Source organism: Rutidosis leptorrhynchoides, chromosome 5 (assembly GCF_046630445.1).
Source record: "Rutidosis leptorrhynchoides isolate AG116_Rl617_1_P2 chromosome 5, CSIRO_AGI_Rlap_v1, whole genome shotgun sequence".
Classification (NCBI taxonomy): Eukaryota; Viridiplantae; Streptophyta; class Magnoliopsida; order Asterales; family Asteraceae; genus Rutidosis; species Rutidosis leptorrhynchoides.
In genome coordinates, this window is record NC_092337.1 from 94,204,217 (window position 1) to 94,230,732 (window position 26,516).

At 33.6% G+C, this 26,516-nt stretch overlaps 1 protein-coding gene and 1 pseudogene across 1 annotated transcript; both read right to left on the reverse strand.

The window, feature by feature from the left end:
* Positions 1 to 11,272: 11,272 nt before the first annotated feature.
* On the reverse strand, positions 11,273 to 13,801 carry LOC139846826 (putative glucose-6-phosphate 1-epimerase). Its single transcript, XM_071836360.1, has 8 exons — positions 13,625 to 13,801; positions 13,206 to 13,280; positions 12,998 to 13,054; positions 12,752 to 12,909; positions 12,498 to 12,629; positions 12,246 to 12,348; positions 11,739 to 11,838; positions 11,273 to 11,647 (listed from the first exon to the last, which is right to left on the reverse strand). The coding sequence occupies exons 1-8, from the start codon at positions 13,700 to 13,702 to the stop codon at positions 11,430 to 11,432; spliced, it is 921 nt and encodes a 306-aa protein (XP_071692461.1). The 5' UTR covers positions 13,703 to 13,801; the 3' UTR covers positions 11,273 to 11,429.
* A 2,190-nt stretch (positions 13,802 to 15,991) lies between these two features.
* Positions 15,992 to 19,602, reverse strand: LOC139850493 (uncharacterized; annotated as a pseudogene).
* Positions 19,603 to 26,516: the final 6,914 nt, after the last annotated feature.

Here is a 26,516-nt window from a genome sequence, read left to right on the forward strand (position 1 = left end):
AGGTAAATGAACAAGATTTGTTTTACCATATGTGTATTCGAGACCCACACAGCGCTGTAAGTATACCATATTGTGTGGGTTATTATTTATCAGCTATGGTTCGGGGGATGCGTCCACATAGCATAATAGGAGGTGGTATTTTTATTACTTTGATTGGTGAATATCTCGGTGTGGATATAAGTTGGGGGGGATTATTAGTAGAAGAGCCGGAACCCCGCGACACTATAGGTTTAAATGTATACCATGGTGCGAAAGATTTGAAGCGGCGAAATAACGCCGCAGTACGACACCATGGTAGACATCCACAGGTGGAGAGAAACCAGGAACAAGGTAATGTAGGAGGGGGGAATGAGATGCAAGAAATGCATAGGTTTATAGCTTCTCAGGAATACGAAAATGCTAGACAGAGAGCATTTGAAGATTGGCAAGTTCATCAGAACCAGATCATAGCGCATTGCCAACATATAGGTAGAAACTATATTCCTACACCGAAACCCGTCTTCCCTCCTTGGTCGATAGAGATGCAGCCACCATATCCTACGTATGACCCTGCCGAAGCATTCTATAGCACTTATGGTTATGCGTGGAACCCCTATTGGTACCAATATCATCCTTAGTTTACTTATTATTTTTTATTATTTTGTAATTTGTAATTATTGACACATTTAATATTTTTGTTAATATTGTAATCATTTTTATAATTATCTAACTTTTATTCTTAGATTTTAATAATTTTTGAATGTGGGGTAATATACCAAACTTCAAAAATATGTATATATGTTTGCAGTTTATCTTATGTACACAACAGGGTAAAACAACGCATTTTCAAAGACTGGCATTAAGTTCAGCAAAAGCAACTAATTTTGACGACAAGATGCAAAATACATGTGAAATAACAACAAGACGGAATGAACAAATGATGTGCACCATTTATCATTCAGCAAACAAACGCCAATATATTTGGAAACTTTGGTAAAAATTTAATCATTTTCACACAAATCACCCTCAATAATTTAAATTGTTACTGATTTCTTGCAAATGAGGGCATTGCAAGATCTTAAGTGTGGGAAGGGGTTAAATTCTTTCGGATTTTAAAATTTTTTACTTTATACACTTGGTTACCATTAAAAATACTAGTAAAGCAGTAGTTGTATTAGAATCTAGTGCTCTCTGATAAAAAAGAACAGCCCTAGTCTTATATACTGACTACCCAATTCTAGTAAAATTTTTCAAAATTTTCAATTAAATGAATTCAAAATCATGTTTATACATATTTATGAACGATAAAACTAGGTTTTAACACCGAAATTATTGTTACCTCGGAAAGGACATAAATTGAGAAACAAATTAAAATGTTAAAATTCATTTAAAATGGAATAGAGGACGATAAAAAGAAAAATAAAAAGCCAAGTGTGGGAAAATTTACCAAGTTATTTTAAACATATGTCACATATATTTGTAACAAATAACTGAAAATACTTTTGCTTTGGACTAAACTAAACTGTTTTACCCGATGAAAGAAAAGAAGAGATGGATCTACACGATGAATCAATTCCATCAAAAGGAAGTAAAGTCTTCCGAAAAAGACACGCGCTTCTTGATTTAGGTCATGAAGTTGTCGTCCAGACCAGCTGTAGGTTGACGAAAAATCTAGAAAAGTCATCACTAAAATCAGCTGGAAATCCACGGACCTCAGCATAAAACAGGGTCGCCAAGTGGTCAGATTTATCCTAACCATGAGAAGGATTTATCTCGTACAATGGGGAGGCACCGTGCAAATTAGCTTGATAAGACTAATGAATCAGATCCCCAGAAAGGATAATCTCCTTAAAGATTAAAAATCAGCTTTTAAGCCTGATATTACTCAATCCTTGAGATTGACCTTAAAGATTGAGAATTACAAACTCATGGAATTCGATGATATCTAAACTCGAGCTTAAACGAGAAAATATTTTGATCAAAATTATAAACCGATTTGTTTTCTGAAAACCCTATTTTCAATGCGTTCATTACCATTGAACGTAAAATCCTAGGAATTCACCTGGAATTCATTAGGTCACCTGAACTAAATCGGGTGTCAACCGTAAGAACGGTGGTTGCATAGCATGGTCAAAGACAGGACCTTGTGCCAGACCGACAAATTATAAGGGTGAGCTTTACTATTGCTCCTACCAAGGATAGTAATTGCGTCCGACACGTTATAGACCATAATCAAAAGCATGTCACGGGACATTGCCTTAAACAGTTGCTTGTTCAACGCTTTCCTTTACAACCGGACGGTAGTTTGCCGAAAGGTAATATACGGAACAAGTAAACTGGACGTGTTGCTTTCCAAATACAAGGTTAGCAAGTGGGTGACACAAAACCGCAAGTTTTGAGCTAAAATTTTCAAATCTGAAACCCACCAAACCCACAAAAATATTTTGCAAACACCGGTAAAGGGTTATTCCGGAAAACTTATCTAGGGTAAAAACTAGATTTAATTTTCAAAAGATCAAATGTTTTCATAAAGATCCAATTTCCTTAATGGATCTAAATTTTTATAGTCATGTGGGACTGTAAACCATATCGTTACTACCATTGTTTATACCGCCGTATAGAAATCACTGATGTACAAAGTGTGAAGAATAAAGAAGTGATTCTAGTATTTCAAGACAATATTGCTTGAGGACAAGCAACGCTCAAGTGTGGGAATATTTGATAATGCTAAAAACGAACATATATTTCATAGCATTATTCCTCAAGAAAGACAAGCTTTTAGTTGCAATTGTTCTATTTACAAGTGATATTCGTTTAAATAATAAAAGGTGAAGACAAAAGACAGATTCGACGAATTGAAGACGCAAACGACCAAAAAGCTCAAAAGAACAAAAGACAATCAAAAAGGTTCCAATTATTGATAAGAAACGTCTCGAAATCACAAGAGTACAAGATTCAAAACGCAAAGTACAAGATATTAAATTGTACGCGAGGACGTTCGAAAATCCGGAACCGGGACTAGAGTCAACTCTTAACGCTCGACGCAACGGACTAAAAATTACAAGTTAACTATGTATATAAATATAATATAATATATAATTAATTATATTAATTATATATATATTATATATATATAATAAAAACCGTCGGCAGCAAGAAACTCCAAGGGTGTGAGCTGTAAATATATCTCCGCGACTCGCGGAGTTTTAAGGGCATTTTGCCGCGAGTCGCGGAGCCCCAATTTTCAACTCTGGCTATAAAGCCAACCGAATTCTGATCAAATTATATCATCTTTTTTTTCTTCCTCTTCATACGTAAATATATTTATATTTATAATTTATATTTTAATTTTAATTTTAATTCTAATAATAAGGGTATGTTAGCGAATGTTGTAAGGGTGTAAGTCGAAATTCTGTCCGTGTAACGCTACGCTATTTTTAATCATTGTAAGTTATGTTCAACCTTTTTACATTAATGTCTCGTAGCTAAGTTATTATTATGCTTATTTAAAACGAAGTAATCATGATGTTGGGCTAATTACTAAAATTGGGTAATTGGGCTTTGTACCATAATTGGGGTTTGGATAAAAGAACGACACTTGTGGAAACTAGACTATGGGCTAATAATGGGCTTTATATTTGTTTAACTAAATGAAAGTTTGTTAATGTTAATATAAAGATTTACAATTGGGCGTCCCTATAAATTACCATATACACTCGATCGGACACGATGGGCGGGGTATTTATATGTACGAATAATCGTTCATTTAACCGGACACGGGAATGGATTAATAGCCACTAGAATAATTAAAACAGGGGTGAAATTACATTCAAGGGTAATTGGTGTAATTGTTAACAAAGTAGTAAAACCTTGGTTTACACGCAGTCGATAACCTGGTGTATTCATTAAACAAAGTATTAAAACCTTGTTACAATTCGAATCCCCAATTAGTTGGAATATTTATCTTCGGGTATAATAATAATTTGACAAGGACACTTGCAATTTATATTTATGACTGATGGACTGTTATGGACAAAAACCAGACGGACATATTGAATAATCCAGGACAAAGGACAATTAACCCATGGGCATAAAACTAAAATCAACACGTCAAACATCATGATTACGGAAGTTTAAATAAGCATAATTCTTTTATTTCATATTTAATTTCCTTTATTTTATATTTAATTGCACTTCTAATTATCGCACTTTTATTTATTGTTATTTAATCGCACTTTTAATTATCGTACTTTTTAATTATCGCAATTTTATTTTATCGCATTTTTATTATTCGCAATTTCATTATCGTTATTTACTTTACGCTTTAATTTAAAGTCTTGTATTTATTTTTTTACATTAGGTTTTAACTGCGACTAAAGTCTTAAAATCGACAAACCGGTCATTAAACGGTAAAAACCCCCCTTTATAATAATAATATTACTTATATATATATTTGTATTTTTATAAAAGTAAACTAATATAGCGTTGAGCTTTGTTTAAAGATTTCCCTGTGGAACGAACCGGACTTACTAAAAACTACACTACTGTACGATTAGGTACACTGCCTATAAGTGTTGTAGCAAGGTTTAAGTATATCCATTCTATAAATAAATAAATATCTTGTGTAAAATTGTATCGTATTTAATAGTGTTTTCCTAGTAAAATAATAACTATTTTATATACACCTCGCTTCGCATCAATCGCCCTGACGAAGACCCTTCTTAATTGAGAATTCACTTGTTGGACTTCCGTTAACAAGAACAGAAGTTTTAGCCGAGTCAAGACAACCCATTATCCATGCACACCAAGTTTCACCGAAACCTAGAGACTTCATCATGAAAAGCAAGTAATCCCAACTAACTGAATCAGACGCTTTCTCGAAATCAACCTTGAAAAGAAGCATTTTACTATTTGATTTTTTGAACCAGGAAATAATCTCGCTTAACATTAACGGCCCGTCAAGAATCTGACGACCAGAAATAAAGGCAGACTGAACGGAACTTATTAACTTGTCTATCACGTGTAGGAAGCGATTTGTGAGAAATTTTGTAACAATCTTATAGTAGAAACCAACCAAGGAGATCGGTCGAAAATCCGTAATAAGAACCGGGTTATGAATCTTCGGGATAAGAGAAAAAAATGCTGATTTTGCTCCATGAGGCATTAAACGAGACGAGAAGTAAGCTCGAATACCTTTGCAAATCTCAACCTGAAAAATGTCCCAAAAATGTTTAATAAAGCGAAAAGAAATACCATCGGGGCCAGGCGCTTTAGAACTACCACAATCCCAAATTGCACGTTTGATTTCAGCATCGACTACATCTCTTTCAAGAAAATTAGCTTCATCAACACTAAGTTTATAATGGGGATCGACAAGAGTGAATTCAGCACCAGAATTGTGAAAATCAAACTTTTCTTTGAAATAATCATGAAACTTATCTTTAATGCAATTCGGGTCTACTATCCAAGAACCATCCACCATCAGGCCTTGAATTTGTTGAGAACCTCTTTTGTGTTTCAAAGAACAATGAAAAAACTTAGAATTTCCGTCGCCCTCTACGTCCCATTTTACTCTAGATTTTTGTAAAATGTCTAGGTTAGCCAATTTGGAGATGTCATCACGTTCGTTACACAAATTATTACGATCGTTAATCAAGACCTCATCAACGTTACCTGCATCAATAGCAATGTCAATATCATTAATCTTATTCACGATCTCTTTTAAACGAGAGACCTCTGTAGATCTCGAAGTGTGAATCCAACTTTTCAAACGAGCTTTCAAAACACGAAATTTGGCCACAATATCTATATCACGATCTACAATATCACTCCAAGCAATTCGTACCGTGTCTTCAAAATCAGGGCGGGTAAACCATGATTCGAAGATCTTGAAATACGTAGGGCCGAAATCGACTTTATCTTTGAAAAGTAAAATAGGAGAGTGATCAGAATAACCCCGAGCCAACACCGAACCTTTCAAGTCATCAACAACATTTAAAACATTGTTAGTAATGAAAAATCTATCCAGTTTACTAAGTTTATTACCCGCCTTGTTACGCCACGTGAATTGTAGGCCACCGAGGGGAACTTCATACAAAGCGTTCGATTCGATAAAATCATTGAAAACCCTAGCATCATGATGGCAAAAATCGGTGCCACATCGTTCTTCGCTAACTCTAACTGCATTCCAATCACCCATAAGAATGTAGTCACCTGGATGTGAAATCATGAAATTTGATAACTTATCCCACAAAATCACTTTGTCCGATAATGGTTGAGGCGCGTAAACGTTAACCATGAACACCTCCAAGGTTTCCCGTAACCATGTGCCCTTAACAATGACATAATTCTCATCGCACCATAAGCCACTCTTAACGAAAGCTTTAGGATCCCACAAAGAAACAATGCCACCCGAAAAATCACGAGACAAAGACAAAGCGTAATCAAAATTAGAGTTACCCCATAAAGATCGAAGCCGAAACATTTTGAGCCGAGACATTTTAGTCTCCTGGATTCCCAAGAATTGAATCTTCCACGTAACACATGTTTCTTTAATCCATTGTCTCTTCACATACAATTCTGACCCGCAACTATTAATCGACAAAATCTTCATTTAAAACCACTATCAACACGAACACGGTTCTTCAAATTTAGACACCCTTTAATATTGTAACCGAGGAGCTCGCCTAACCCAAAAATATCTTCACTTTGTTCTAGTGACTCTAATCCAACATTAGCTTTAGAATCTTGATTAAACAACGAGAACGGAGTTTGACAATTAACCAAACAACCTGAAACTTGTTGCTCGATCTTTTTGTTGTGTTCGTCTGTATATCCAGGAGGATATGATCTGCTGGAGTTTGCAGAATCAACTTGTACCTTTTTGTGATCTTCTTGTTTATCGACATGAGACCCGTCTTTCGAACCCCCTATATTGATTTGTGTACTTGCCTGATCATAAGTGACCGGGATCTCTTCGTTGAAGTAGTTAACCAAATCTTCACCATTATAGTTTTCATCTTGTTTGAACGAATTAGAGTCTAAATTAACTCCAATAAATTCTTTGAGATGATCTGAATTCGACTTCGTTTCGTTAACATACGAGTAACCAGAAGCTTCACTAAGAAAGTCGTCGTCCTCGGGATCAGTTTCTTCTCTAGTTCCTGAATCAATAGTAGAATCGATATCAAAAACCCAAGTTCCGACCTCGTGACCAAACACTTCAACGTCTTTATCATTGATCTCTACTATGACCGACGTGGAGATCGGCCGTTTGGCTGAGTGGCAATACACACCCTCCCTAAAGACAAAGGGACTCTACAATTGGATTCAAAAAATAAAAAACGGCCAAACATTGAAGCTGCTTTTTTGCAAGCATTTGTACCCCAAGCACAAGTGGGTAATCCTGCTATTTCGATCCATACAATACGTTCATCAACTATGAAATCATCTGACGCCTCTTTAACACAAGAAAATAATGACATGATGTCAATATTCTCCCTGAATGCCTTACTACTCGAATCAGAATTGAATTTAATCCAGATCCAATAGCCACCCACATATTGAATCTTGAAATCATGAAAACCAGCAGCTAAACACATTGAATAGACTGTATAAATAGAACTAAAATCTTTTACCTTTGCCATGATGATGTGATCATTGCTATTAACCCGAATCAAATCAGAATCATCAATATACAGTTTCTTCAACGATGGTGCTGTACCCGACACCTTAGTAGCGTACGATGTTTCGCCTTTGTTTACAACATCCTTCTGATCCACCTTCTCTGAAACCTTAACCGGAGTAGGATTTGGCTTTTTAGCAGTTTTGCCCGTTTGTTTTGGAGGATAAGATTCATTGGTTTTTTTGGTGTCTGCACTATCAACTTTAGAAGCTTCAATAAACAAATGAAAATTACCAATCCAAACATCAGCTAGCCGATTCTCCATAGCTAAAACATGTTTTACACCCATAAACCTGATGAAGGCAAAACGTTTGCCTGAACGTGCCCGTTTCTTAGCTATATAAACATCAACTAGACAACCGTAGTGATCGAAAACCTTCCACAGTGAAGGTACATCAGCGTACTCAGGAAAGTTGGTAATATAAAAGGATTGATAATCCTTATTGTATCGGCTCTTAAACTCGACGTCAATCTTCCGCCATGTGGTTTTAACGTTTCGTCTTTCCTTGGAATTCCACCCGTCCTTACGGGGTATGATGCGAGTGTTACCAACCATGTTGAAGCCTGTGAAAATCGGGGAAGAATGAAGAAGTAAAGGTAAGGAAAACCAATAGAAAAAGGGTGATCGGAAAAGGGTGAAGGAGGTGATGTATGGTGGTTGGGTGGTGGAATATGGTGGTGGTGGTGGTTGGAGGAAAAGAAATTCAAAATAAAAGGGTGATCGGAAAATGTGCTCATTCATATGAGGGTTTCTCGCTTACTCAAAAAAAATAAGTCGTACGATTATTATTAATTTTTTTTTTTTTTTTTTTTTTACTTGTTGCAAATAAGTCCGAGGATTTTGCTCTTGCATGTATTTATTATGGTTTTGCATTGAGAAAGATATATAGTAGCATTTTTTAGCCGTTTGGTACTCTGATGTTAGGGGTATGTTTTGTAAAAAAATAAATAAATAAATAAATTGAGATTTAACATTTATTCAAATTGTTGTACGATGTTAATTTGGTGTTTTTCTTAAATGTTTAAATTTTTAATTTTATAAAGTGGTGTTATATTTTATTTAAATTTTAGTTTTAAAATTGTTATTATTATATTCACATATTTTTTAGATTTTTCTAACAATAACTCTATTAGTTGTTAACGTACATGAATGACTTTTAAATAGCGATTATTATTGGTTTTTATCTAACAATTATTCTTTTGTTCAAACGTTTTAAACAACTAAATTATGTGACTTCGATAGGTTTAACTGATTTAACCCATAATTCTAGTCGTGAGCACTTAACTAACACAACATTGACTTTTGTTGACCTCATAGATTACACTATCAATTCGAGCTCTCAAGTCATTTGCTAAATGATTTTCCCATACTCTGTAATACCTTCATAAAACAATTCAAACGCTTTCTCATAAAGTATCACACTCCTACTAAAAGTAATGTGAGGAGTGGTGACTCAAGTCAGTTAGTATGTCCTTGGTGACACGGTGTGTCTGAAAAAGTAGAGAGTGAAATGTGTGACAGTTTAGTGTAAGTTAGCTTTTCTAATTTAGTATATTCAATAGATTAAAATAATTTAATGTTTAAATCTAGTTGATAGATTAACAAATAAAATTAAATAAACAAAATAAATTCCGTCAAAATAGAATATATTTTTATAAAGAACAACATTTAATAAACTTATTTTATAAAATAAAAAAAATAAAAAACTACTCCCTTCGTCTCAATTAGATAGTCCTGGTTTTCTTTTTTGTTTGTTACAAATTAATAGTCCACTTCGATAAATAGATAAGAATAATTGGTTAAAATACTTTTATAACCTTACTTTATTTAAGTTATACAAAAATGCAAGTAAAAGTAAGGTAAAACTGAAAAGTAGACAAAAATTACATGTATCAGTCACTTTTTCTTAAACTGTGTATTTTTTATCTGTAGACTATTAAATTGGAATAAACTTTACCGAGTAAATCATTTTCGGCCCCAAAATCATATACAGTATATTTTACTAACTCTTTATAAAAAAACATAAATTTTTTTATTTTATTTTTTTAGAACAGCGAATTTGGGATCACCCGAGGGGGACTTAACCACCCGTTGCGATCATCTCCCGTTTTGACTATGTCGATGCAGTGATATTAACCCACCCCCTATCGCTGCCTGGGAGGAAACCTTGAACCGATCCAAGGGCACGACTAAGTAAAACCCCCCTCCCCTTTACCCCCAACACAATGTGGGAATCCTTACATGGCAGGGATAGAATTGCATTAATTGTTGCCCTGAAGTGGAGTCGAACTCCTGACCTCAAGTGTGTTAGAGGCAGGCCACTACCACTCAGGTACAACTGCAATCCTAAAAAACATATTTTATTAACTTTTTCTTTAACTTCATTAACTTTTTTTCTTTGTTTAAAATAAGATTCCTACACCCCTTCTTATTTACTTTTTTGTAGAGTAAAAATCAAACAAATCAAAAGAAAAGGAGAATGAAAAAAAAAAAAAAAAAAAAAAAGAGAGAGAGAGAGAAAAAAAGTTGTACAACTCTTCTGAACAACTTTGCAGAGCAAAAATCAAACAAATCAAGAGGAAAAAAAAGGAGAATGAAAAACAAAAATGAAAGAAAAAAGGTGGAAACGACCATCGCCTAGGCAACGAAACTCAGTCGACGGTCACCGGCAACGAGGGTGAGAGAGGGGACAACGTCACGATGGAAACGGGGTAAGGGACGAGCCCCACTCCCAGTACTTCAACAAGCCTTTTGGGTCCTTACAAACGTTGGTTTTGTAAGTACGAATGAAGTTGTGCCCATCTTTTGGGTCCCTACAAACGTTAGAGTAGTTTTGTAAGTACAAATGTGGTTGTGCCCGTTCATCAACTTAGAAGATGTTTCATGATTTGAGCAAACTGTTTGTGGGTCAATTCTTGATTATCTTTTTCAATTGACATTTTGAGATGATTTGATCCGGTGTCGCTCTCCAACAACTCACGGGGCTAAGCTATAGCTTTAAATATTGCTTTTCTTATCTTGAATGACAATTTGGGATCACCCAGGGGGACTAACCACCACACGATCATCTCCCGCAGTTGCATAACCCGCCTCTAACTGCTGCCCTGGAAAAAGCTCGGACTAATCCAAGAGTATTGTCGGTTAAACACCCTTCCCCGCTGCTCTCGCAACACAATGTGCGAAAGGCGACCTTGGGTGGATTTCAAGATCAAGGAATAACCTTGTGTGTAATGTTGTAGTTTTCGGGAGTCGAACTCCTGACCTTTAACAAAAAATGTGAGACCACTACCACTTATACTGCAACACAAGGTTAGTTTTAAAAATTGTTTTAGGCACATTATTCATGGTAGTTGGCCATACAATAAAAAAATGGTCCTGACTCAGAGAATGCTGCCAGTAGTTGGAGACAAGAAGATACAACAACACTATCCAGTTTTATATATACACATAAAAATATACTCCAAATATTTAATTTTCTTTTATTGCACTTGTAATAAAATAAAAAAATTACATTCACTTAAATTAATCCAAAACAGAGAGTGCTTTCAATTTAATTAAGCCAGTTATGTTGTCAAGAGTTATTTAGTGGATCAGCTGCTGACAAAAATGCAACATTCACGTTCATTAAATAGAAAAAAATATATCAGATAGTAGAACTATATATATAATCTCTAAAAAATACTAATACCAAAGCCATATGCAAGTCAGCACAGCAATCATAAATCATAAATTAATTATATAAAAATAAAAAATAAAAACTTGGTATTAGCGTAAGCCACAAAGAACCTTGCGTGGATCCAGCTGTCCGCTGAAATAACTCGAGGACACGATACACAACTCTTGACGACCTTTCCACTCTTCACCAGGTTTTAAAGTTATCGGATTTTCAATAGCTGCAGCATCCAAGCATAACATGGTTTTGTAGTCTTCGTCACCCAAATCTGGAATCGCCTTTGCCTTTTTGTCCCAAGGATTCCACACGACTAAAAAGTGCACGTCATGATAACAAGTTACAACACAATTTTGAAAAACAAGTTAACAGATTAATTTTGGAATGAAAATATGATGAGAAACCTGCATCAACCAAGCCTTCTTTACGCACGACAATTGTCCTCTTCCTCTCGTGGTCTATTACAGCAATCTTAGTAGGTGTGCTCAAGTACACTCGATCAATCTAAAAATATAACAAGATATGCTCAAAGCAGCTACCCATCATATGGACTAGGGGTGGTAAAATGAGTGGGTCGATTTGGATTGGACCAACCAACAAACTTATTTCGTAGTAATTTCTTTCAGAAGTACATAAATAATATATAAGTAATTTATTAAATATAATTACAAAAACAATAACTTTTACAATAAAAAATATTCGAAGGATTTTGAATTTCAAATAACTCTGAAAACATTCAAGATGAGTTTCAACTGGTTACAAATGTTGCATTTTTCAGTTAATCTTTAAGATTAACTCATTGAATAGATCTATAAGGGTTAACAATTTCTGAAATTGGGCCAAAACTGTTTAACATGCAAGCTCTAATAAGAACATTCCAAAATTAAAAAATAATGGATAAAAAATCTTACTTCATCATCAAAGGTAATGGCATCTGCCTGCTCTGTGTACCTTTCTCTCTTTGATAAATTGTCTAAATAATCGAGTGTCTCCAGCCCCTCAACACGTACTTCACTGCATATTAAACTTGCATCATAAAACCTTTCGAAAATAAGGTGTTTTGTAGGGAATTTAATGTAATGGCCAGCAGTTATTATAGTTTGCGATAATTCATTTTGTATGATCAATTTAAAAGAGTAACCACAAAGTTAAATGAGACAAACCTGACATCTGAAACAGAAAAATAATTACGCAGCATAACAGTAAACGAGAACGTCTTGCTATCAACATTTCTCACACGAGGAATCAGTGTGAGCTTGTTTGGACCAATACTAACTCGTAGCCGAAACTCAAATCTAGAAAAAAACATACAAATGAGTTTCAGCATATTCCACACCGTTCGGTATAAAACTCCAACTAAATTAAAAGACTAAAAACCCAAAACTAATCAAATATTTATTATAAATCATGCGAATACCTGTATGGCCATGTATGCAGATCGTCTTCTGTTGATTTCAATACAAGATCTACCATTGATTGATTGTTAGCTGGAGGCAAAGGCGAAGGATCTTCATCTACAGCCCATAATCTGTTCCTCGCAAATCCATGCTGCTCTAGTGTACCAAAATTTGCAACCTATATGTGCAAATTCCAGTTAATAAAAATTTTTAATTACAACATTATAAAAGAATAAATATGGTATAATGCACCTTTAAATGCTAACCTGAGGAAAGCAAATTGGTATGCCTCCTCTTACAGGTTTAGGTGGTTTTGAAACAGCCTGCAAAACAAAGTATAACCTCACATATTAACGGATATAATATATATCTCTACTTTGTACCCATTATTGTGACTAACATCAAACAATCTTCAAATAAGTAACAAATTTGAGATGCACAGATATTAAACTTTAAAATATATAACCGATTCACCTTACTGCTCAGGAAAAGTATCTCCTCGCGCCGCTCGTTCTTCCACGACACAACCTGACCTCCATACAAGAGCACCTAAAATGAATAATGATAAAACATTGATTTAATCAGGCTCATTCGATTGAGATACATCCAAGCAGTATTTCATTACAATTAACGAACAATTAATTTAATCATCGGATAATTCAAACAATATATAATTTTATTTTATTCGTTATAATTTCAAATGTAACTTTTACAATTCCTACAATCATTACAACAATGCTAATTGATCACCAAACCATCAACTACAGTTTAAACGGAATCAAAATAAATAACTAGATATACACAATTCGTGCAAATAAAAACTCTGTAATGAAACAATACATATATATTATATATATGCAGATAAACATTAACGAAGAGAAAACGTAACGAACCTCGGCTGTTGATCCGGTAGGTTCACGCAATATAATTCGAGGCGATCGATCTCCGTCATTGATGATATTGATCGCCATGTTAAAAACCTTGACAAATTTCAGCAACAGAAAACGAAGAATCCAAAGGAATGTTAACGGAATACGACAACAATGGAGAATTTGAAAGCGGTGTGGACAAAAATACACAGAAATATTATTTTTATATGGAATCTTAATAAGAGAAAATAACAAAACACGTACATATAAATAAAATAAAAATATATTTATAGAAATAGAAGAATCAATCCAAATAAACACCGCGTATTTCATCCATCCGTCCAATAAAATACAGAAATTTGTAATAATGAAAAATGGAATAAGATAAAAGAGATCATTGTTAAATTAAATTAATTATTAATAATTAATTAACAATGTATAATCACGAAGTTAAATTAAAAACAAATATTACTTAGCAGTTAGCACAATGTTGCGTTCAATTTTTTTCTATGCGGCTAATAACAAAATCGATCCGCTTCCTGTTTGAAGAACAGGCCACCAAGTTCACCAACTGTGTCACTGATTTAGATGTTACTCCAATTTTTTATTTTTGTTTTATTGAGACTGTAGTAGAAAAACGCCGGGCCGGATCTTGTGATCTCAAAACCCCTGGTCGGGTCGGGCTTAATTTTTCTTTAATATTGGACTCGTACAGACTAGGGGCGTTCCTTAGTTTTTTTTTTTTTTTTTTTTAATAATTATATAAAAATAATAACAATAATTATATAAGTAAATATTCATTTGCATCCTTAATTTTACTTAAAAAAAAATAGGGGCTAAATTTCAACCATTGTAATAATATAATCAATGGTTAGGATTAAAAATGCGGGACAATCATATGTGATTGACTAGGATTAAAAACGCAGGACAATCACATGTGATTGTAAGATTTCAAGCAAAATTAAGGATTCAAATTTCACTGATTATATAATCAGATGTCTTTTATTGAAAAATGAAATATCCAAATAAGAGTATAGTCGAAACGAACTACAAATACACGATACGACCCTAACCGAGACGACCCTAACCGAGACAAAACGACCCCGAACACAAACAACACTAAACATAAAAGAACACAAGCTAGTTTGTTTGTTTCTGTTCAAGCTTTTTTTCTATCTACATCCGTTTCATAAACTTGTTATCATTTATTTTTATTACATTATTGTTTTTGAAGAAGGAAAACAGAACCTTAAATTGAAAAATGATCTAATTGAGTTACAAGCAATGTTGAAAAAGACGCGAGACGGGGTCGAAACCGTAGCGACCTCAAAACGTCGCAACGGAAAAAACGGGGTCGAAACGGATGTTGACTAACGTTGACTTTTATATATATAAGTATACATTTACACATATTTTAGAGCTAAAAACCCTTCATTGATAAGTTTGTACCTATAATTGCTATTAACGTTAATATAATACAAAATGGAATACTAAACTACGTCAATTTTGGTTGATTTCACTGACTTATGACCGATTTTAACCGATTTCTGACTTTTGACCGGCGTCAACCCAATTTTTCCTGCATTTGACTTGACTTTTGACCGTTGACCGGCTTATAAAAAAACGCGACGGGGTCGAAACGGTTTAGTCACCAAAACGCCGCAACGGCCGTCGCAACGGACGCAACGTACGCCGTTTACAACAGTGGTTACAAGTAATACAGAATTATCATGCGATCTACTTATACTAAAATGAATTATCAATTTAATCAAACTTTAACAACATCAAAAGAAACATTAATCAAACAACATGAACCATTGATACAATCAACCACCCACGTCTGTGTACATCTTGAATCAAAAGTTTCACCAGAAATTAATCGTCGAAAAGCGCTGTGGAAGGCAAGAACTGACAACTAATGAAACCAAAATCCGGCTCACAAACTACAAAATTTAATAAAATTCCATCCATCCCCCTCATCCAGCCCTTTTCAAACATAAAGTACGAGTGAAACACGTTTCAACGACATTGAACCAGTCGACACCCACCACTTAAAAGTACAGGACAAATTAGAAAATACATTATGAAAAGGCCAAATCCATCTGAAACCACAAGAGGATGAACACCCTAATGACAAACGGATCGGGAATATAATGGCTCATTCATTGTATAAAATGCATACGTATTGCTGAAATCAATAGATATCCGATATACGTAACAAAATTATTCGTTAACGTAATCCTGACACCTCCACAGCAAAGCGCGGGTGACATGCGATGTGCATGTCATGACTTTAAGTACGATCTGTTAAACCTTGTATGGCCAAATGACCATATGATAAAGGTTTCTAAATAAATAAAGAACAAAACAAAAAACAACACGAATTCCATATATACTCAGGAACAGGGATTAGGAAACTTTGAGTGAACCTCATTAATGTCTGCAATGATTTCTGGAGTAAGATTTACATCACATGCATTAACAACCTCTTCAAGTTGCCATATTTTTGTAGCTCCAAAAATGGCACTTGTCACCAGAGGGTGTCTTAAAACAAAGGCTGCCAACAATCACCAAAAACAAATTTACAAAGGTAAGTATGCCACAGTCCATTTTGAGTTTTAGTTACAAGTTTATAGTTACATTCCACTAATACCATTTCCCTTTGTTGTAATTTCCCCTTTTTTTGGCCCCACGCCCGGTTACTAATTACAACAACATGTGCATTAATATATCATTTTTTGCATAATATTTCCATTTTCTTTTCAGTTAAAAAGACAGTATGCATAATGTTTCAAGATCGATCCATAAAAAGTTTACTAGTGCCATGAGATACCATAAAAAACATACCAATTGCAAGAGATACTGGATGGATACCATAACGCTCAGCAATGGAAACGTAAGCCTGCATAATTGGTTGAATTACAAAATGAAGTAAGAATGAGTTCATGATTATCGTCACTTATATTGAAGTTACTCGATAAAAGGTTCATAACGAAATAGTTTTGTCATTAGTATATAGTATAATTTCTAAAGAAAAATCTATAGTTTAGCCCAGAAATAATAAATTTACAAAATATCCACTCGTTACAAACAAAATTAAATTACTGTATACAAATGACATGATATGCAAATATAAACTCTTCTATAACTAACACTGATTGCAACTTAATCACATTCAAGTATTGTTGTTGTTGTACTTATTGAGACTGCAAATTTTGAATTTTATTTTTTCAAAAGGCAAGTATTCGCAAACAGCACTACCACGAATATATAAAATTTTCCCATCCCGATCCTCGGAACTTGAATATCCCGACTAGTCAGACGTTGGCTAACTTTGACTTTGACTGTACCTACTTTGACCAGTTTTGACTAAATTGTAATTTTGACAACTTTGATGGAAAATATTGGCCAAGCCCGAAACCAGTTGGACTATTTCGAAATCCCGTATAGTTGGGGGACTTTTACAACCCTGAATAAAAACACACCACATTGCGAGGTTATAAAGTATCAAACATAAACATTGAAGTTAACATTAGAATAAAAGAGATAGAATTTACTTTTGTAGATTTTCTAATAATGGGGTTAGATAGATTGTATCTAGATTCCCCTTCTGAATACCTTCCTCTAAAAAGATTCAACCGAGCATCATCAGCACCACCACCACCACCATGCAACAAATACTTCCCAGAAAGCAAACCCATTGCCAGTGGGCTATAAGCCAATAAACTAACCCTAAAAGTTAATAAAAGAATACCCAAAAGGAACCATCAGCAACAAAGTAGTCTTTGTAAGTTCGAGTAAGCGGTGCCTTTCAAAAAAAAAAAAAAAAAAAAAAAAAAAGTTCGAGTAAGCGTTCGTTAATGGTTATCGGGGCAAAAATACCTCTCCAAATGACAGCACTCAGCCAATCCTGAATCAAAATTTCGGCATAGCAAGTTGTACGAGTTCTGCGTAAATAAACATATATGAAAACAGTTTCACGAGAGGTAGCCAAACGGGTGGATCACGTGGGTTGGGTACTGGGTCAAAATGCCTATTAATCGACTTCAAAACAAATACTTTATAGTTATTACTCTAATATATTATATTAACAAACTAACTTTTATTATAATAAATTAGAAGGTTTTTGTGCATTTGAAATAACTTCAGATGACTTCTGCCCCAAATGCCCGTTCAACCCAATTGATCATAAAATATTAGCTAAATGGAACTTAACAAGTCTGACCTATTTGATAGAGTATGACCCAACTGCCCAAATGAGTCAAAACATAAAAACCCAAATCAGGCATTACAATACAGCACCTGAACAGACGCAATTCTTGGATAAGAGGGATTATTTTCAGCAGCCTGTAGGAACTTCATGACCCCATAGGGTGTTTCATTACTTACACCAACGAATCTGATCTACACATTGTTTTGTCACCTCGCGTTAGCGTTATACAATGCTGATTCAACATACAAATGAATACTTGGGGAAATGAATACCAACCTTACCAGCATCAACTGCTCTTCCTAAAGCATCAAGTTGTTCATCAAAACTAACAGGATTAAACTGTCTTGTAGGATCATAATCGGTTTCTCCAAACATTGGGACATAGCTGCAAGCAAATCAAGAATATCATTTTTTTTTTTTTTTTGGATCTACATGCACACATACAAATACAAATCTTGGTAATAATGGATATACAAACCGATCAGGCCAGTGGATTTGATACAGATCAATATAATCAGTCTGTGCTCGCAGCAAACTGCATCAGCTCCCCAATATGCAAAAACATCACTAGGATTAAGGAATAAACAAATGTATGCATTATAGAGTATAGAAAATAAAAACTGAATAGAAATAGATGTAGCCACATTACGATATATTTATATGTATAGAATTCTTATATATAATGAGCTAAGGAAAACAAGGAGCAAAACTCATACTTGACATTTTAGTAGCTATACGACCCAAGTACACGAACACAAACATTATACATATTCTTGTAAAACTGGGAAAGTGTCAAATTATACAGCTTTTTGACCTAACCTATTGTCGATAGCCTCCGTTATATTTCTGCTATCCAAGCTTGTCGGGCCGCCCCGGATCCAAGTCATTTGCCCAGAAGGCCCACTAACCTGCATTAATTGGGACCTTGTAGAGACTAATTGACCAAGTCGGAGATTAGTCGGGACTAGTCGGACATTGACCAACCTTGGCTTTGTTGACCAACTATGAACGATTTTTGACAGATTTTGACTGAACAAATCCAACTTTAAATTGATAAATCCGACGTTGACTGACTAAATGAACTTTTGAAAACTTTGACCAAGTAAAGCGGCCAAGTCAGGACTAGTCGTGCTACTTCAAAATCCCTAGTAGGAGATTTTTACGACCATGCATTAAACGGGCATATACACAACGAACATAAAAAGAAAAAAGAAAAAAAATAGAAAAACGAATATAGAAAAACCTTGGTTGCGAAGACTACGCGATCACGAGGTATATTTCTATCTCTAATCCAACGGCCAAAATATTCTTCACTCCTTCCCTGTGTTTCTTCACGCTGTGGTACTGGATACCTGAAGATTATAATTAAAATATCTATTGATAAAAATACATTTTCATTAACACAATATTAATCAAATTCATCAATAAATACGACGAGTAATGATTAATTAATTAGCAAAATAAATAGGAAAAATCAACAGATGATTACATTTCAGCTGAATCGAAGAAATTGATACCGGAATCGAATGCTTTGTCTAAAAGTTTATAAGATTGAGATAACGAATTTTGCTCACCAAACGTCATCGTTCCTGATAAACAACAAATTTTGAGGTTCTTTATATACTTCCAGACATGTAAATACAAATAGGAAAAAAAATAAAGTTAAAAATGGATGCTGTTAAGGAATAATGCCTAAACAGAGCTTTGAAACAAAGAGATTGGCGGTAAGGTTTGAAAGAGGAACCGCCATTGTTACTCAATTGCTAGCAGGAAATATAGATGAAAGAAGTTTATTGTAAGATAATACTCCGTAAGTTTTAGGGAAGCATTTTCTCTACAAGAACTGGGAAAGTAATTTTTTTCTTTTTTTTTCTTTTCGAAATTTTCTTTTTTCAAATATTAAATTTAAGAAGGAGATAAACGTTATTATTTTGATCGTAAAACGCTTGAATAAATAAATAATAACATGCATCATATATTTATTAAAGTATTTTTAAAGGGTAAGAAATTAGAGTTTAGAAATTAAGGTTAAGGTGTAGAATTAGGGTTTGTGGTTTAGAAATTAGTGTTTAGATTGAATTTTTAATACGAACGGTTTAGAATTTAGGTTTTTGGGTTTTGGGGCTAAACCTAAACACTAAATTCTAAACCCTAAACTCTAAATCGGGTTAAATCTTGAAGAAAAAAAAACTTCACACAAGATGAAAGAAACGATGAAAAAAACTCTAATTAAAACATTACTAACGATGAATGTTATCATTTATTTATTCGAACGTTTTTCCGCCAAAATAATAACATTCGGCACAAAGTGTCTTTTTAATTGTTCATATTTTCATGTGATCTTAATGTTAGAAAAAAAAAATTAAAAATGATAAAAAAAATTACTTCCCCTCACTTTTCTCCAAAAAAGTGTTTCCCTCTTTATGATGACTATATATATATATATATATATATATATAATTTTATTTTTATTAATCTCGTGTGTTGCACGATAGTTGTATAAATTAGAATTCGATAATGTTACTATTCATACTTATCAAATATATAATACAATTATAATGAATAACTCATTAATCAAGGATAACATTTGTATCGAAAACGTTAATATTAAATAATAACGAATAGATTATGAGCCCGTCAATTGGAACAATTTAAATTTTTATTGATAAATAATCGATAAAACACCAAACATGAGTCAGTAAAAAGTTGTTTTAAAACATATCATTAATAATAAATTTTGATATTACTAATTGGAGTGATAATTGATACATAGGTAAAAGGCGTCGAAAAATAAAAATAAGAAAGTAGCGCGTCGAAACTTAAAAAGGAACTAAAAACTAAAAATTAAAAGTTGCGTCTAAAAATATTAAAGCTTACAAGTAAAACTATATCCCAAATGACAATAACTTAAAAAGGAACTAAAACTTAAAAAGGTGTCGCAAAATTCTAAAGCACTTAAATCTTAGTCTAAAGAAAAAGCACTTAAGGGATTTTACGGCAAAACCTAAAAATCTAGAAATAAAAATAACTATGGCAAAAACTAAGTCTTAAAACTAAATACGAACGAAAAATATAAAAATTACGCTAAAACAATTAAAAAGGAGACAAAATAAAAATATACTAAAAGTTGTAAAAAGTACAATTTTTATAAAAATATTATTTTTATATTATTTATTTTATAAAACTATTAATTTTACAATTTAATTAAACTAAATATACAAATTAAATAAATAAACTAAACTAAATAATAAAAAAAAACCTAATTAGGGTTAAAGTAAAAATAATATAATTAAACTCCGTAATTAATGCTGGTTGCAGTCTACTGTGGCGTGTCAGCAGAGCTCATGCGATCGCATGAGTTCTTAGTTACCCAGCCATGCGATCGCATGGGCTAGGGTTTCGGGCCAGACACTGGGCTGCTACAGTACTGGACTCGAGTTTTAATATTTTTTTTTCTGTTTTGCTGTATTATATATTTATAATATATTTATATAAATTAAATAAAAATTATATTTTTACAAACTAAAAATAGAAATAAAGAAATTTTACAAAACTTAAATATTTAACAAACTCTTAAAAATATTTATATTTTCGTTTTTCTTTTTATATTTTCGAATATTTAAAACGTATTTTTACAAAAGCGTTTTTTTTTTATATTAGCGTTGCGCTTCCTGCGTTTAAGCAAAAATTGGATTCCCCGGCAGCGGCGCCAAAAATACTTGATGTGCGCAGAGGTGTATACGAAATAGCTTATATTTTACTAGGAAAAACTATTAAATACGATACAATTTTACACAAGATATTTATTTATTTAAAGAATGGATATACTTAAACCTTGCTACAACACTTATAGGCAGTGTACCTAATCGTACAGTAGTGTAGTTTTTAGTAAGTCCGGTTCGTTCCACAGGGAATCTTTTAAACAAAGCTTAACGCTATATTAGTTTTAATTTATAAAAATACAAATATATAAATAAGTAATATTATTATTATAAAAGGGGGGTTTTTACCGTTTAATGACCGGTTTGTCGATTTTAAAAACTTTAGTCGCAGTTAAAACCTAATGTAAAATAATAAAAATAAATATAACTTAATTTAAAGCGTAAAGTAAATAACGATAAGGAAATTGCGATAAATAAAAGTGCGATGAAATAAAATACAATAATTAAAAAGTGCGTTAATTAAAAGTGCAATTAAATACAATGACAATAAATAAAAGTGCGATAATTAGAAGTGCAATTAAATATAAAATAAAGGAAATTAAATATGAAATAAAAGAATTATGCTTATTTAAACTTCCGTAATCATGATGTTTGACGTGTTGATTTTAGTTTTATGCTCATGGGTTAATTGTCCTTTGTCCTGGATTATTTAATATGTCCGTCTGATTTTTGTCCATAACAGTCCATCAGTCATAAATATAAAGTGCGAGTGTCCTCGTCAAATTATTCTTATACCCGAAGTTAAATATTCCAACTAATTGGGGACTTAAACTGTAACAAGGTTTTAATACTTTGTTTAATAATTACACCAGGTTATCGACTGCGTGTAACCCAATGTTTTAATACTTTGTTATCAATTATGCCAAGTGTCCTTGTACATAATTTCACCCCTGTTTTAATAATTCTAGTGACTATTAATCCATTCCCGTGTCCGGTTAAATGAACTATTATTCATACATATAAATACCCCGCCCATCGTGTCCGATCGAGTGTATATGGTTATTTATTGGGACGTCCAATTGTAAATCTTTATATTAAAATTAACAAACTATCATTTAGTTAAACAAATATAAAGCCCATTAATAGCCCATAGTCTAATTTCCACAAGTGTAGTTCTTTTGTCCAAACCCCAATTATGGTACAAAGCCCAATTACCCAATTTTAGTAATTAGCCCAACATCATGATTACTTCGTTTTAAATAAGCATAATAATAACTTAGCGACGAGACATTAATGTAAAAAGGTTGAACATAACTTACAATGATTAAAAATAGCGTAGCGTTACACGGACAGAATTTCGACTTACACCCTTACAACATTCGCTAACATACCCTTATTATTAGGATTTAAAATTAAAATTAAAATTAAAATATAAATATATATACACGTTTACATATAGATAGAGATATTGATAGATGATATATGATGTTCACCAGAATGCGAATTTTTATAGGCATGTGGGCTGGAAAAGGAGCTCATGCGATCGCATGAGCTTTGCCCTTCAAGGCCATGCGATCGCATGGCCAGCTCGAGAGGCTCACATGCCTTTGTTTTTTCTGCCGACGGTTTTTAATAATATAATATATAATATATAAATAATTATAAGAATTATTTAAATATTATATTATATTTATGTGCATAGTTGACTTGTAATTTTTAGTCCGTTGCGTCGAGCATTGAGAGTTGACTCTGGTCCCGGTTCCGGATTTTCGAACGTCCTTGCGTATAATTTAATATCTTGTACTTTGCGTTTCGCGTCTTGTACTCTTGTAATTTTGAGACGTTTCTCATCAATAATTTGAACCTCTTTGATTGTACTTTGTACTTTTGAGCTTTTTGGTCGTTTGCGTCTTCAATTCGTCGAATCTGTCTTTTGTCTTCATCTTTTATTATTTAAACGAATATCACTTGTAAATAGGACAATTGCAACTAAAAGCTTGTCTTTCTTGAGGGATAATGCTATGAAATATATGTTCGTTTTTAGCATTATCAAATATTCCCACACTTGAGCGTTGCTTGTCCTCAAGCAATATAGTCTTGAAATATACTAGATTCACTTCTTTATTCTTCACACTTTGTACATCAGTGATTTCTATACGGCGGTATAAACAATGGTAGTAACGATGTGGTTTACAGTCCCACACGACTATAAAATTTAGATCCATTTAGGAAATTGGATCTTTATGAAAACATTTGATCTCTTGAAAATTCAATCTAGTTTTTACCCTAGATAAGTATTCCGGAATAACCCTTCACCGGTGTTTGCAAATTCTTTTTGTGGGTTTGGTGGGTTTCATATTTGAAATTTTTAGCTCAAAACTTGTGGTTTTGTGTCACCCACTTACTAACCTTGTATTGGGAAAGCAACACGTCCAATATACTTGCTCCGTATATTACCTTTCGGTAAACTACCGTCCGGTTGTAAAGGAAAACGTTGAACAAGCAACTGTTAAGGCAATGTCCCCTGACATGCTTTTAATTATGGTCTTATAACGTGTCAGACGCAATTACTATCCTTTGTAGGAGCAATAGTAAAGCTCACCCTTATAATTTTTCGGTCTGGCACAAGGTCATGTCTTTGACCATGCTATGCAACCACCGTTCTTACGGTTGACACCCGATTTGGTTCAGGTGACCTAATGAATTCCAGGTGAATTCCTAGGATTTTACGTTCAATGGTAATGAATGCATTGAAAATGGGTTTTTAAAAAAACAAATAATTTTGATCAAAATATTTTCTCGTTCAAGCTCGAGTTTAGATATCATTGAATTCCATGAGTTTGTAATTCTCAATCTTTAAGGTCAATCTCTAGGATTGAGTAATATCAGTCTTAAAAGCTGATTTTTGATCTTTAAGGAGATTATCCTTTCTGGGGATCTGATTCATTAGTCTTATCAAGCTAATTTGCACGGCGTCCTCCCCATTTTACAAGACAGATCCTCTCATGGTTAGGATAAGTCTGATCACTTGGCGACCCTGTTTGATGCTGAGGTCCGTGGATTTCCTGCTGATTTTAGAGATGACTTTTCTAGATTTTTCATCAACCTACAGCTGGTCTGGACGACAACTTCATGACCTAAATCAAGAAGCGCGTTTCTTTTTCGGAAGACTTTACTTCCTTTTAATGATGGAATTGATTCATCGTGTAGATTCATCGTTCTTTCAAAAGTATTACCATAAACCGGGTAAAACTGATTATTTTAGTCCAAAACAAAAGTATTTTCAATTATTTATACAAAAATATGTGATATATGTTTTGAATAACTTGGTAAAAATTTCCCACACTTGGCTTTTATTTTCATTTCTTTGCCTTTTTATTCTCCTCTATTCCATTTTAAATGAATTCTAACATTTTGGTTTGTTTCTCAATTTATGTCTTTTCCGAGGTAACAATAATTTCGGTGTTAACACCTAGTTTTATCGTTCATAAATATGTATAAACATGATTTTGAGTTCATTTAATTGAAAATTTTGAAAAAAATTTACTAGAATTGGGTAGTCAGTATATAAGACTAGGGCTGTTCTTTATTATCAGAGAGCACCAGATTCTAATACAACTACTGCGTTACTAGTATTTTTAATGGTAACCAAGTGTTTTAAGTTAAATTTTTTTTAAAATTCCGAAAGAATTTAACCCCTTCCCACACTTAAGATCTTGCAATGCCCTCATTTGCAAGAAATCAGTAACAATTTAAATTATTGAGGGTGATTAGCGTAGAAAAATGATTAAATTTTACCAAAGTTTCCAAACGTATTGGCGTTTGTTTGCTGAATGATAAATGGTGCACATCATTTGTTCATTCCGTCTTGTTGTTTCATCACATTTGTTTTTCGTTTTGTCGTCAAAATTACTAGCTTTTGCTGAACTTAATGCCAGTCTTTGAAAATGCGCTGTTTTACCCTGTTTTGTACAATCGACAATATACATACATACAAATATAAACATGCATGGCAATTTGAAATGGGACTTAATATCCCACTTCCAAATCCTAAATGTGAAATATTAGTACACAATAATAATAAAAATGATAAAAATTACATAAATATATCCAACAACATAAGTTTAAACATGAATAATTAAAAAGATAAAAATATAAAAATCATAAAAATAACCAATGGAACTAAATCAGTCTGGATAAGGGTTCCAGTTCATCTCGTCAGGTGGGTTCCATTGTTGGTTATAGGTGTTCTGATAGGCTTGGTTATAGTCATACCGGTTAAAGGGTGGTCGGATGTCGGGGTTGTGTGGCGGAAAATGAGCAGGTCGAGTAGGCACGTAATTATTTGGTACCTGATATGATAGCTGGCTCATGATTTGGTGCTGATGAACTAACCAGCTATCATGTTGGCATCGCCTATAATCCTCGTATACTCGCTCGGAGTTCCACTGCTCGTACATACTATGTCTGGCCGCGCTCGTCATTGCTTCCTCATCTATACGAACGTGCACATCAAGAATAGCATCTCGAATGACATCCCTGATGTCTTCCGCTTCCTCCATTTCTTCGTCTGAACCCCTTTCTACCTGTGGATGATTACCTTCATAGGGAAGTGCCTGGTTGCGTCTACTCTTCAATACCTTAGCACCTACATAAACCCGCAATCCTATGGTCTCATCCTGTTCTCTACAAAGCTGTAATGGACCCCCTCGGTTCCTATCAACACCTAAATACTCTCCAATGAGAGTAACAAAAATACCTCCTCCTATTATACTCCGTTCCTGCATTCCTTCGACCATTTTAGATAAATAAAAACCAACACAGTAAGGGATATTAACAAAGCTTCTCGGATCCCGAATACACTTTAGGTAGAATAAATCATGTAAGGTCAGTTTCTCCTTATTGTGACCTCTTTGTGTAATCGAGTTAGCCAAAAATCTATGAATCACACGAAGCTCGGCTTTGTTAATATGTAAGTAGGAATGTTTCCCTCATAGTGTAAAAACATTATAGTTTGACATACGCCTCCAAACGGCGTCAG

Bases quoted from the DNA above. Each gene is read 5' to 3' on its own strand.
- LOC139846826 (XM_071836360.1), bottom strand. From the start codon at position 13,702: ATGGCGATCAATATCATCAATGACGGAGATCGATCGCCTCGAATTATA. The intron at 12,910-12,997 runs GTTAGCATTTAA...TTGCACATATAG, and splicing joins TACCAATTTGCTTTCCTCAG to GTTGCAAATTTTGGTACACT. The intron at 11,839-12,245 runs GTAAGATTTTTT...TTATATTTTTAG, and splicing joins CCATTACCTTTGATGATGAA to ATTGATCGAGTGTACTTGAG.